Source organism: Charadrius vociferus, unplaced genomic scaffold (genome assembly GCF_000708025.1).
Source record: "Charadrius vociferus isolate BGI_N301 unplaced genomic scaffold, ASM70802v2 scaffold201, whole genome shotgun sequence".
Lineage (NCBI taxonomy): Eukaryota > Metazoa > Chordata > Aves > Charadriiformes > Charadriidae > Charadrius > Charadrius vociferus.
Genome location: NW_009646936.1, coordinates 488,072 through 502,587, shown reverse-complemented (window position 1 = coordinate 502,587; position 14,516 = coordinate 488,072). Strand labels below are relative to the sequence as shown.

The window sequence follows — 14,516 nt, the reverse complement described above, 5'->3', positions numbered from 1 at the left end:
TGCTGAAGGTTGAATTCTTTGGCCAAGACAGGGTAGGATGTAAAGCGGAGATGATGGCACCCACAGGCAGGTGCCTGCTGAGGATAAATGCCCAAACCGAGGGTACGGGCTATTTTAGTCAAAAGAAGACTTTTCTGGGTTCTGCTAGCAGTTACCCATTGATCACTACGTTCCTAGGTGGGCTCTTGATGCAAAACAGAATGTCATTTATTACACAGTTCCCAGTCAGTTCTCAGGCTCTGTTTTCTCTGGCTTTTCCTCATATGTGTATCTTAAAGACAGTTCTGAACAAAGTCCGAGTTAGACAGCAAAGCCATGCATAGTGATACTGTCTTAATATTTGCAGACTTGCCTGATAACTACTGTGTGTTGAATCAAGTTTCATAACCACTGTCAGGAGAAGGCCATGTATTTACTGAATCATAATTTTAACCTCTAACTTTATCATGGATTTATAGATGCATATGAAGTGCTGTAATGTGTGTGTACACACTAGTAATGATGTTTCTTATCCACTTCATCTAATTTTTCTTGTTCATGAGTCATAATTGGTTGTATTAACAAACAGGTATACCACTTTTCCAGTTAATTGAGAGGAAAGACATTTAGTTAGTTGTAATTTACACATCATATACATTTTGTTTCTCTTCCATACAGCATTAATTTCCCTGGAAACACATATCAAAATGTGAGCACAAACTTGAGACTCACAGAGTGTGACATCTCTTCTCTGTCTGCGTATGGAGACTACATTTTACAGGTGAGAGCGGAGTCAGGAAATGACCATTCCGACTGGGCGACCGTCAGATTTAAGCCAATGGATGACAGTAAGCCATTTTCTAATCTTCTACAAAAAATAGTGTCTGCTATTAATGCACCTTTACAGTTTGGTTCCATAAGAAAAGCTATTGCATGCGGATCATTTTTAAATTTAATTGCATTTAGCTATAAAATCTTAGTTGTAACACTTCCGTTTTTGAAGGCAGAAGTTGCTGTCAGGAAGCATAATAGATTTACTATTATTATTATATCTAGCTATTATTATAGCTAGATGCTAGATATTGAGACATCTTTCGAGGACGTTTTCAAAAACTGTATATTTTTCCCTTAAAATAAGGATTGTTTATTTTCAGCCAGGGAGAGCTTTTCTTCAAGGATTCAGACTTCCTGTATCTCTAAATCAGTTCAATCATTTTCTGCTTCAGTGCTGTGTCAGACAAAAAGCTTTCCTTTTATTTTTTAATTAATTTCACAGAGAAAGATTAATTTTAGTTAAGAAATCTTCATTGCACAAATTGCCATTCTCTTAGCGAAGCTTTACAGTCTTTGTGAGAGGTGATTTAGACATTGCCTTGCATTAGAGTGCACAACAGAGATGTTAATCATGTTGTTGTCCTCTGAGCCTGGGAATGAGGGAGTAGTTTTTACCAGTGAGCATCCTTTGTTTTGTATAGTCTTACTCCACTCATTAGCAAAAGTCTAATTATTTTAGATTATGTAGTTAATGTTACCCAGAGCTTTTTTCTCTTCACAGCTGTTAATACAAAACCATGTGGGAAGCTTCTGTTACACCTCATCTTTGAGAAAAACTTTTTTAAATCCTTTTCTTTCTCGTTCTGCCTTCATTTGCTTGAATATCATCATTCTGTTCCTTGGATTTCAGAGTGTAATTTTACAGTTTACAGCCTTGTTTTTCAAAATGCTTTTATTGTTTGTCTTTCTCCAAAAGCATAATGTTGATACAGTTTAGTCTGCCTAGAAAAGAAGCACTGAAACATAGCACACACAAAAAAAAATACAGCATTGCAAGTATAGATTACATCCAAAAGAAAGTGCAATACAAAAAGTACGGGTGGATTTTCAGAGCAGAGAGCAAACATGTAAATCATTAACAGAGTTGTAGTTTGACATGTATTTGAAAGAGCTTGTGGCCTTCAGAGCAGACTTGGCTTTGGAAAGGAAGCTTATTTCTGAACTGAGAAAATCTGGTTATAAAACTACCTGGAAAGAAAGACCTGGGAGTACTGGCCAACTGGCCAAATCTCTGAGGAGGACACGAGGATTTTTAATGTTGTCATAGCTGATCTGCACAGGGCATCGTGATAAAAATATCTGATGTTCCTTTCTGTATTGTTATTTCTGCTAGTTGCTTTTGTAAGAAATTTCACACTGTATTGTAGGAATAGCCAAAGAAAACCAGAGTAACCAAGACCCTCCTCACATTATTTTTCACAAGTTCAACAACATGTTCATGAGTATTACACACGTGCATGGTCCAGCAAGCAGATTTTTTTTAAGTTTTTGATTAAAGAAACACATGTTTCTAGAGAAATGCAAAATTCTCTGTATATTGAGCTCTTCCTTTCTTAGATGCTCAATAGTGTGGCTGTAGCCAAGCAAAACTTCAGTAGAGGCAGCCAAGTCAAGAGTTGTTTGTTGGAATTACGGGAGACTTTCATGGAGAGCTCATTGCAGACACAATGGAGCCAATAACTAAGCTACGCATGAATTAATTTAGGTAGCGGCACAAAAACATAAGGACAAGCCATTTTCAAAGTAGGATAATATAATATTCAATCTTGAAGACATGCTGAAATGATTCAAATATTTCAGTTTTTCAAAGTGATCACAATGAAAGAAGCGTTAAAACACTTCACTAGAGGGTCTGCTCAGAAAAGACGTGTTTTCAACAGCTTAACTCAGAAAGAGAAGTGGGTAATAACCTATAGAAATAGTCCTTCCTCTCCCAGGAGTTACCACAGCTGGCAAAAGAGAACTGAGTTAATTTAGTGTATGGGAAATGTAGTCTACAAAAAATATCTGTTATTTAACCGCAAAACCAAATCCCTTTCAAGACCAGTTCTATAAGGAAAGGATTTATTTATGCCTGACCCATGAAAGGAAATTACTTTCTTCTAATAGGTAAATTTGTTTAAAGCGTGCATTGTCATAGGTTGTGTAAAAACGTCAAATTGATAACAATGTGAAACTGAATTCCGTTCTTACTTCTCTTCCACCATTCCCATACAGCAGTCATCGGGCCACCTGATGTAAAAGTGAAGTCAGAGTCTGGGTCCCTGCACGTGGATTTCATAGGCCCTTTTGCTGAACATGAACATGACAAGTGGCCCCTAAAGCAATATTACGGCTCGTGGAATTACAGAATACTGTACTGGAAGAAAGGCAGCAATAAAGAGGTAACTTCAGCTTCCCAGATGTTGTGAATCATGACTTTGATATATGCTTTTCTTGGTAAAATACCATGCTGGTGAAGTTCTGAAAGCTAATGGTACTGAAATAAAAATAGATTTCTACTAATTACAGTGTAATAAAGTCTAGTCATTACAACTGGCATTCAGAGCAAATGGCAGATAGCTGTGCAGTTGAACAGTAGCATGGATATAATTTACTCTATCCATAATTAGAAATAACTGCTGCATTATGAGAGTTTACTCCCTCAGTTTAGTGATGTGTTTATTTGTGATGCAGTCATCCCCACCAAATCTCTCTATTTCACGCATACAAGCAAGGGTGAACTTAGAAGCTGTAACATAAGCAGTATCTGTGATCACGGCGATAAGGTGACTTCAATTCAACTCTGATGTTGTTCAAGTGTTTGCACTCTTTATGGGACTTTGGGCTTTGGATACTGCCATGGATGAGGCCTTATGTTAACTGTGGTCACTTTCACCTCTTCGGTTTCTACCAATTGTAATTCACTTTCTTCCTCTCACGGACAGCCTCTTCCACAGACAGATGTGTTGCTCAGCTGAAAAGACTTCTCCATGCAAAATGTGAGGAGAAAGATCATAAATAATATATTAATTATCGAGTTTTGAGTTCTATTACAGGAAAAAAGGAAGCCCTTTACTGGAAGATATCAGTCATAGTATAATTAGTGCTTTGTACATCAGTACAATTTTCATATAATAGGACTCCACTACATATAATCTCATTTGTATTTGTTACCTTGCAAAATTCTTTGGCATTCAATTCCAGAAAATAAGGGATCATCATTTCCCAAAAACTAGACTGGTTTTCAATGCCTAAACTGCAAAAGATGAAGGTATTTCTGCATATGAGATGCAAACTTAGGCAGACGACCAGAGAAAGCAGGAACTTCAGGTAGAGTCTGTGCTTGTAGCACTTCAGAGCAGAAGCCTGGGAAATTTCCATACGGGTCAAAGAAGCAAAAGGCATAGGCTATGTAACTTCATAGGTTGTTTTTTGAAGTGGACGCTCGCTCAGAATGCTGAAACCTAGCTGGAGAGCCTTCTCACCCCGAGAAAGAATCTGTTACTATGTAATGAGACATGTTGTAGGGACTCTTAGACTCTGCAGGGACCATATAATTACAGGGATATAATCAATCATGCCTCTAAACAGCTGTCAGTCACCTAGTAATAGCTTCCACAAGCCTTTTTCTTTCTGTCTTTTTTTTTGTTTGTTTGTTTAGATCATCCATCCTACTTGCTCTGTCTCAAATTAAATTATGTTTGCCTGTGACAGCACTCTTAGTTGATCTCATTCGTTTAATCAGTTCTTTCTCCCTGCAAGCAGATGTCATTTATCACTTCTCTGTAGGCCTCTTTAGCCTTAAACTTCATTAATGCTGCTAGAAGCAATCAGAAAGTCAGTGGTGGGAGTGGTCTCCCACTCTCACCATAGGGAAATCAATGTAGAGTTATCACTTATGTGACATAGGCGAGGCATTTTGTTCTGCCTTTTAAAGCCTTATTCACATAGCAGCTATAACTTACAGGATCTGTCCTACTAAATGTAATTTTAATTACTTAGCTAGTCCATTCACTGTACTTGTGCTTTTCCAATTTTTTGTATTCTTTTCTGTTATTAGGTAACGCACATAGATACTAAACATAACTCTGAAATATTATCTCAGTTGGAGCCGTGGACGGTATATTGTATTCAAGTGCAAGCAGTTATCCCCGAGTGGAACAAAACAGGGAAACTGAGCGGAGAGCTTTGTGAGCAGACAACCCACAACGGTAATACCTCGTGCATCAGAACAGGATGTAGAGAGCTGGGAAATGTGCAAAGCCATTTGAAGTGAAAATTAATGTAATGTGTAAACCTTTCAAAAATGGATGTGTTTGTTACTTTAGTACAACGCTAATAATATTTGGTGATTAATAGTGTGTACCTTTGGAGCACAGGAGTTGGAAATGAAGTGAAAACTACAAGCAATATGGCACCAATGGGATGATGCTTTACTTCACCACAGAGGCCTTGGTGTTCCTCATGCTCTGAAAATCAGAGTTAAATGGCGTATAGGCTCTTCACTGATTACACTGTGTGTCTGAATTTCTTTTATCATCAGCTGTACTCATTATCTTCTGAAAGCCTTTGTTCCATATATTTTGTAACTGAGAAAGGAATCGGACACTGTGTTGCAGTCTGCTTCATCTGTGGTTATATTGCCAGTGTCTGTCACGAGGCCAGGCCGTGATGCTCATTCTCTGTGAAACAAAGCAGTTATTAATCAATAATATAAACAAATACTTTGTTCAGATAGTTTCCTTCTCATTTTGAAGTCAGTTAAGTACCAAAAGTGCTTTCTTTCCAGCCGTGCCACCTTAGCCACTGTCTGTGGAGTCCAGCAACAACCAGAACATGGTCTGATGCTGTTGCCTTAGCAGGGACCTTCATGTCCCTAGTTAAAACAAAGGATGGGGTCCTACATACTGTGTCTTTCACAGGCATAATGTGTATTTCAGTTAACTTGCACCCTCGGATAGCGTGTGGAAAATCAGAGACACGAGTTAATGAAGACACCATCTGAGGGAAGCCTGGGGAAGCTACTGGGCTAACCTGTTTGTCATGGATTTCCTTGTAAAATGTTTCCTTGTATATTTTTCCTACATGTGTATTATCTGCATGCACTGCACTTGAATTACAGGTGCGTTTTGGTGGTGGTGTTGCTTGTTAGTTCATGGCTAGAACAGTGCTTAGCAAGCGTAGGTTGGTATTAAAGCATTTATACAGTGATCTTCATTCCCGTTGCCTGTTGTGAAATCCCAGTGCATGACATAATTTTTTTTAACAACTCAGTAGTTTAGAATTTTACAGACTTTTGTCCCCTGCTGTCTTTACTTTGCTGCCATTTTTACAGATTTCTTTAAGAGAAAAGTGGAAGCCTATGCTCTGGTAGTGTTATATGTCAACTCCTACACTCCTGAAACACCGAAGAGTGTACAATAGCTTTTTATGTGATATCACCTTGTGGGTGGTTCTGTTGGTCTTTTTTCCTTTAATCATTTGCCTAGTATTGCATGTAGAATCACCAGTATGTGTAACTGTAAATGTCTAAATATGATGGCTTGTAAGCTTACTTTTTTGAAACTTCCTCAGCCTATGCAGACTAAAAATTTAACAGCTAAGAGGTATTTTGCATCTGGAAACAAAGACTTACGATTGCAGTTACAATTTTTTAATAGTTTTGTGTTGGTTTTTTTTAAATTCCATAGAGACAGTGATAATTTGAAAAGAATATTCACACTTTTTTTTTCCTTGTCTCTTGCAGGTGTAACTCCCGTGTGGGTAATTGTGACCATTCTTATAGGATCAATGTTGGTCGTTGTAGTATCTGTTCCTGTTTGTTTCTTTTCCTTTTTGTATCTATATCGACTCACGAAGCATGTTTTCTGCCCTTCGTATATTTTCCCACAACACTTGAAAGAGGTTTGTTTTCTACCTAACACAATTATAATCCACCTTTGCAGCAGAACCGCCTGCTTTTCAAACACTCTCTGTGCCAAAACCTTTAGAGCTTCTTTTATTTTGCCTTCTTTCACTTGCACCTGATTCTTAGCCATCTGTAAAGTGCAGACTGTTCTGAGGGGGTTTTAGACTATAACGAGCAATGCTGGTTATCTGTTGTTATATAGTTGTTGTGTACAGTAAAACTCACTCTTCTGCCAAACATAAAAAGCCATTCAAATACACATAAATGCTGAAGTCGTGAACTTTGGAAAAAGCTGACAAAGGAAGGTACTTTTCAGTATGAGAAAGGTAGTGGAAGTTAGTTCCTTTAATATTTAATTTCTGGCATTATAAGGTCATAAATTTTGCATGAAGGTTATCTCCGTTTTTTCAAGTTCTGTGGCGCTACGTAGACATAAGTAAGAAGCACTGAAATTGGACTTCCTTTTGAAGTATACTGATATATAGTAAACTCTAAAATACTGTCATTTTGAACTGTTCTGCGCAAAGTGGTCCAAAATACTTAAAAGCTAAACAACTTTAAAACTTGGCATAGACTTATTCCTAAAGCAACTGCGTAATTTGTAATATGAAGCTTTATATGGCTTAGAAACAAGATGTTTTCTTTCATTTTAAAGTGAGAGAATACCAGGTGTTAACCTTCTGTTCCTCTTTTTAGACAGCGAACAACTGAGATATCTGTCTCCCCTATCTCATTTTAGACTGAAAATTGCACATTCGTTCTCCTGAAACAAAGTTCTTTCACAAATATAATAATGAGTTTTAACTTAAGTAAAGAACGTGGTGAAGTCTGAAAATTCAAGATAAAAGGAGAGCAAGGAACGTTAGCCATTACTGTTGGAGAATACCACTGACCCTGTTACCCATATAGCAACATGAAAAGACTCTATCAGAATCTCCTCCAAGAAACAAGGCTATACAGGGTGTTACAGGCGCTAAAGTTAGGAGCCTATACTCTTCTGAGTTTCCTGCAGTTTCTCTGGGTCTTTCTTTTTGACTCATTGAGAGTTCAGCAGATGAAGGCTTTGCAGCTGAGTTAGCAATTGTCCTGTGCTTTAAGTAGAGCACACGTTCAGCACACAGTGGTTTGCTGAACCTGGAGCTCAGCTGTTGGGAAGGTAGCATTGCTCTGATCAATACAGGATGTGGCAAAATTTCTTTTTGCTCACAGGTTTCTCACAAGAAAGGGAGAATTTTCATGTTGTGCTAGTGGGTTATAGTCGTCAATCGCAGTCATCAAAGGTCAGTCGTGTTTACCTAAAGTGACATATATCAAAGGCAGTGGTTTCACTACACGAACATTTGAGATTGCAGGCTACTGACAGAACATTTCAAATCACAGTTTGATAGGAAAAGGTCTAATAGTAATAATATTAGTATTTACTTTTGTAATTACAATGAACAGGACTCCTCACAGTGCATTTTATGTAAAATACAAGCCGCTCTAAAGTAATAGACAGGGGTCAGGTCACAGGAACAAAATGCAGTTGTACTCCTCCAGCCAGCAGGATACCAATAAAATGAAGTGCCACTTCATCTGCCAAAATGAGTGGTTGACATGTTATTACTGTGTTGAGTAGGTGTGCTGTTCTTGTGTTGACATTCAGAACACAGTCATGACATCCTGTGAAGTCCATGTTGATTCTTGAGGCCAGTTCCATCCTATCAATAGAACAGGGAGTGGGAGGAACTTGTGATATTTCGGTACTAAAATGAAATCATCTTTCTCACTGAATTGTATAGCTCTGCAAATCTCCCTCCCTCTCCTTTTCTTGATTAAATGGTTTCGGGTTATGTTGACATTTAAAGCATCCCTGTTTGGTGTCTGAGCAGACAGCTCTCTGAGACGGCAGGAACAATTCACATCTCTTAGAGCTGTTTGACAAATCTCTCTGCAAACTCCTTCACCTACAGTCAAGTCACCATTTTTAGGTTTTGTTTCCAAACAAAACCTAGGTATTTTATTTTTTTAAGAAAGTTTATATTGCAAAGAAGTCACTAACCCCTGGGGTATCTTCTTGCAAATAAAGACATTTGTGGATTGCTTCCAAGCCTTGCACAGGATGTTAAAGCAAGCAGAGAGGTTATTACATTGCCACCATTCTGGGACTTCTAAGGATTGAGAAAGCCAGTTGATGTGTGGAAAACAATATAAAACATATTTCGAAGCAAACAGGATGGTGTAGCTGGTGCAGTCTAATTCTCATTTCCTCTTTCCTTCACAGTTTTTGAGCAAGCCTCCCAGTGGTTCACAGTTTTTTTCTCCACTCGCACAAGAAGAGCATCTTTTTTATGACAAGCTAACTGTCATTTCAGAAGAATCCAAAAATCACAGTGATGAGACTGGCAGTGAGGCCAGCAAGACAACAGAGCATCTTCAGGACTCTGAACAAGAAGATTCTGATTCAAGAATAGTACCAGCTTCAGAAAAGGCCTAAGTGCACTCCTCATACTTCACTCGGACCAAAGGAAAAAGCAAATGGGCTGATGAGTTTATCTTCTTATTGCGGCATTCTTAAGGCAGTAAAAATTCATATATGAAGATGTGGACACAGACTTTTGACAGAATGCTACTGTATTTTTTTAAGTGCAAGAAACTTGACTATAAATGAGGAATTAAATGATACATAATTTTTTCCACTGTTTGTTGTGGCTCGCTGTTAAGTTGTAGCAATACCTAGGACTGCATTATGACATTAATTTAAAAAGCAAATATCATATATATATATAAAAATACTAGTTAATTTAACTTTGATAAACTATTTATTGCAAAAGCTAATCAAAATGGTGTATTGTATAAGGTTTGTAAAAGAAAATCATATTTTGTAAAAAAAGTCCTGATCTGACTTTTTTTTTTAAGGAGAAATTGTGCATATTTCTTAAGGATATTCCTTGTGGCATAATCTTTCTATTGACTATTTTTTTAACTGATGCAAAATTGTAAAGTTATTATGGTGGTATGAACTTGATATGAATAAACCAAACACAAATATTCAGGGTGTTTTGCATTGCAAGGTGTTACTTATACTTCATTGCTAAGGACCAGTGCACTGACAGATAGCCCTCTATGTTCAGGTATTGCTCAGTCCCCTGAGCCTCTGCCTTGCAGTTTCTGTGGCTAATTAAATTTTGCCTACCTAATCCAGAGTCCACTGAAGTCTGGGGAAAATTTCGCAACTAAAGTGGGAGTTAAAATGTAGGTTCATTTAATTTATCTACTGATGCATATTCTCAATTCAAAAAAGTAAACTCAGGTTGATGTGACTCCCATGCTACATAATACAATCTCGCCTGTGTAGCCCTGTTGGTGCTTATAAAGGTTATGTCCGCACCAACATTGGGGCATGAAGTGTGACCTTCGCCCTGTGTGCTAATTTTGAGTGACGCAAATTTTTTTGTGTGTATTAGTACATCAAAATGAGAGTTAAAAATCAAGTGCTGTCAGCAAGCCACGAGTGAAGCTGTATGTAAATCATAACTTGATGTGGGAATTGCAAAATTTTTAGCTATGGTTTTGAGGTTTGCTAATTGCACAGTTGCTACTATGTAAATACTCGCTTCTTGGGAACTGTTGCAGGAAGAAAACATAAGAATCAGCATTGATTCTTTGTACCACTCAGCTAAATGTAACCTGCGCGTGTTTTTTCTGCACTTTTATTTTTCATCATATTCTTGTTTAATGTGGAATATGGAAAAAATGGGGAAGCATTTTCATCCCAGGCTGCATCAGAAGAAGTGTGGCCGGCAGGTCAAGGGAGGTGATTTTTTGTCTCTGCTCTGCTCTGTGAGACTCCACCTGGAGTATTAAATCCAGCTCTGGTGCCCCCAACGTAGGAAAGACATGGACCTGTTGGAGCAGGTCCAGAGGAGGGCCACAAAGACGATCAGAGGCCTGGAGCACCTCTCCTATGAGGACAGGCTGAGAGAGTTGGGGTTGTTCAGCCTGGAGAAGAGAAGGCTCCAGGGAGACCTTACAGCAGCCTTTCAGTACCTAAAGTGGCCTGCAGGAGAGCTGGGGAAGGACTTTTTACAAGGGCATGTAGTGATAGGATGAGGGGTAATGGCTTCAAACTGGAAAAGGGGAGATTTAGATTAGATATTAGGAAGAAATTTACTGTGAGGGTGGTGAGGCACTGGAACAGGTTGCCCAGAGAAGCTGAGGCTGCCCCATCCCTGGAAGTGTTCAAGGTCAGGCTGGATGGGGCTTTGAGCAACCTGGTCTAGTGGGAGGTGTCCCTGCCCATGGCAGTGGGGTTGGAACTAGATGATCTTCCAGGTCCCTTCCAACCTAAACCATTCTGTGATTCTATGATTTTGGTGTTTTTTAAGGCATTTTATGTCATTGGTGCTTTTCTTCACCTCTCACCAAAGCAGCTCTGTGCGTGCTGATCTTAAGGAAGGCCGATGTCCTGTGTGTGGTACTCCCCTCCACTGTGAAGATTCCACTCCCTGTATGTTCCCTATCCCTCCTTCCACACTAACAGCTTCTTATGTATATTCTCTTTTTTTTTTTTTTGGGGGGGGAGCTTTCAGAAAAGCAATAAACATAGCATAGCTCATATGAGCAATGCATGCGCCAGTTGGCTGGCCAGCTGCTGTCAGAAGAGAAGAGGGTTGAGATTTCCCTGCTTTTTCCTCACTCTTTTAGTACAGCTGCTTTCATCTAACCATTGGCTGATTTTCATGGAAAAGCAGGAAGTTACTGTCTATCAATTGTGGCTGAAAGCCGTAAGATGGTTCAAAGGCTATGAGGAGGGCACAGATAAGAGTTCCGTGTGCTGTGCCACTTCATTAAAGGTTCACTGGTAAGCCAAACTGGTGGAGAGGAAAAAATAACCTTGGCTATTCAGAGACAGAGTGTTTTTAGATTAAAGCAGGAAGAATGTGTGCAAGAACATCATCTCCAAAATTTCGAGAGATTCGCTTCCCCCATCTAAAAAGAGGAAGTGTTTCCTCTCACGTCTTTGTCTTTGTTCTACTATCACATGAGAGGAGAGGGAAAGACTCTATTCTCAGAATACTGCTTCCTCTTTCAACACATCCAGACACCTGGAGAAAGGAAGGATTTGCCCTAACCGCTTTGTTTGTTTAACTTTTCTTTGATATAGAACATGGTGTCTTTAAAGAAACAGCTGTTTTAAGTTCATGTGAGTCGATCTTTCTCCTGCAGTCTGTATCATCGTCAAAGAGCCTTTATATAGTGAATTACAAAATGAAAAACATATTAAGATTCCAGCTGCCTCATGAGTATCATGAAATAGGGATGCATTCCCCAACTCTGCCTCTCAATAGGTCGCCAAAGTTTCCAGAAAGTTCACAGACCTGTACAATCTGAGCAAAGTTTCAACCCTCAATCGTACTATGCTCCAGTTTTCTGAGGACATCAAGCTGACAGAGCTGTTAGACTACACCATTGTGTTTCTGTAATGCAAACAGAGCATGGTGTGGCAGTTTGCACGGCAGTTGGCACAGCAGGGCACGTGGGAAGGGCACAGTCACCCTACTCATTGAAGAGGTCTCTGCCAGGATGGTGGGCACTCGCATCAGAGCTAAAAGCAGTGTTTCTACAGAGAAAGTCCCTGTGATGTCTAGCGCTTCTACCCAGACGGAACTGGTAAGAAAGGAGACTTCAGTACCAATGGTAGGTTGCAACGAGTACCCAGACCCTTCTCCTGGAGACAAGGAAAGTACTGGCAAAAGCCATCCACAGGTTGATGACCTGTTGCATCAGGTGGCTGAGATTCAGGAAATGGTTAAAAGGCTCTGCAGTATTAGAGGGGCCAAGACAGAGGCAGATAAGTGGTTTCAGAACCACATTCCTGGGGCAGACACCACAGAGAATGTGGCAGCTTGGACCCACAAAAAGTGACCCACAAAAGCAGGACTCTGCTTCGCTCCCCAGGTATGAAGCTTTAAGAGCTGTAGATACCCACGAGCAAGGTCTACAAGGAGAAACTGTACCAGCAGCACACAATGGATACTGCAAAAAGAAATAACAAGTGCTCATAGTGGGCGACTCTGTTAAGGGCCACTGAGGTGCCCATCTGCCAGCCTGACAGGGAGTCACAAGAGGTATGCTGCCTTCTGGGAGCTAAGGTCCGAGATGTTGCTGAGAGGGTGTCACAACTTGTCAAGAGCACAGACTACTATCCATTGCTACTCTTTCATGTGGATACAAATGACACTGCAAGCCAGAACTTGGGTAGAATCAAGGAGGACTACAAAGCCCTGGGGGTGCAAGCGAAAAGTACTAGTGCCCAAGTTATCTTTTTTTCCATTTTACCAGTTGGAGGAAAGGGTGCACCCAGAAATAGACATATAATGCAAATCAACCTCTGGCTTCATGGCTGGTGTTGCCATGAGAGTTTGGGTTTTATGACAATGGGACATTCTTCGATGACTTTAGCCTGCTAGGGAGGGATGGGATCCACCTGTCTAGAAGAGGCAAGGCAGTCTTTGGCAGCAGGCTGGCCAACTTGGTGAGGCAGGCTTTAAACTGAAGGACTTGGGGGTGGGAGTCCAAAGTGGCAATGTTCATGCCACTGCAACCAACTGGGGAATAAGCCAGGACAATCAGAGCAGCAACAAACGTCCCTTAGCTGCCTCTACAGATGAGAACCAGAAGACCAGCCACCTCAAGTGTATGTATGCCAATGCACGCAGACTGAGGAACAAACAAGAGGAACTGGAGCTCCACACCCAGTCAGAAACATGGTGGGACAACTCACATGACTGGAGGATTGTGACGGATGGCTCTAAGCTGTTTCGCAAAGACAGAAAGGGAAGAAGAGGATGAGATGTCATGCTTTGCGTTAAGGAGAACCTTGAATGTGTAGAAGTCAACTGTGGTGATTGTGGAAGCCCTATCAAATGCCTCTGGGTTATTAAAGGAGAAGCCACTGCCCGAGCAATCACACACTATTCATGGTGTCACACACGCACACTCTTGGGCGTGCTTCCTCCTTCTTCAGGCTTGACCCTAGCTTTCCCACAGCAGACTTGCAGGCGTCGGATTTTATAAAATAATTAATTTAATTGAAAGGTACAGCAGCAAGGACAGCCTGGGCTGGGTGCCTCCAAAGAGAGGGACCATAAACAAAGAAACCCCCGGGCAATTATACCTTTGTGATCTATACACCTGCCCCTCACGTGCTCTTCACATGCTGTCCACAGGTCTTTTAGTCCAATGGTGAATTTTAGTCTAGAGTCTTCTAACATCTTATTGGATTCTTTTTCTGTGTCCAGGCAGGCAGGCTCTTATCTTGTTGATTTGCAGTTTCAGCTGACGGTTGGAGCCTCCTTATCTTCTGGTTTACACTCCTTGTGCACCTGCGCTCACTAGCAGAACATGGAGAACTGAAGAGTCCCAAACTTGGGAAAAACACTACCAAAGCATCAGTGTGATATCAATATCTTTCCCACACTAAAAGACTAAACACAGCACTTTACCAGCTGCTGGGGAAATTACTAAGAATAATAACTCTATTGTGGCCTAAAGGCTTCAGCAAATCTAGCTACTCATGCTAAGTAAAGCTAGGCAAACAGCACAAATCACACCATATTATAATCCTAAGCAACTTATTCTAATTAAAACTTACTCTTATTTATGCTAAACAACTAATATCCCTCAATGGGGTCAAGATCAGAGGGGTAGTCTGCAAGGGGGATCTTACAGTAGGTGCCTGCTACCAACCTCCAAACCAAGACAAACAGGCCAACGAAGCATTTTTTGGGTCACTTAAGCAAGCTTCATGTCAACAGAACCTGGTTCTTAC

The 14,516-nt window shown here is 40.2% G+C and overlaps 1 protein-coding gene across 1 annotated transcript in view; it reads left to right on the top strand.

Moving 5' to 3' along the window:
• Positions 1 to 9,201, top strand: part of IL10RB (interleukin 10 receptor, beta) — a 13,205-nt gene extending 4,004 nt beyond the window's left edge. The window contains exons 3-7 of the mRNA XM_009894920.1: positions 658 to 827; positions 3,031 to 3,197; positions 4,856 to 5,006; positions 6,542 to 6,699; positions 8,967 to 9,201. Coding sequence (XP_009893222.1) covers positions 658 to 827; positions 3,031 to 3,197; positions 4,856 to 5,006; positions 6,542 to 6,699; positions 8,967 to 9,179 — 859 coding nt within the window. The 3' untranslated portion in view covers positions 9,180 to 9,201. The remainder of the gene's footprint in view (positions 1 to 657; positions 828 to 3,030; positions 3,198 to 4,855; positions 5,007 to 6,541; positions 6,700 to 8,966) is intronic.
• Positions 9,202 to 14,516: the final 5,315 nt, after the last annotated feature.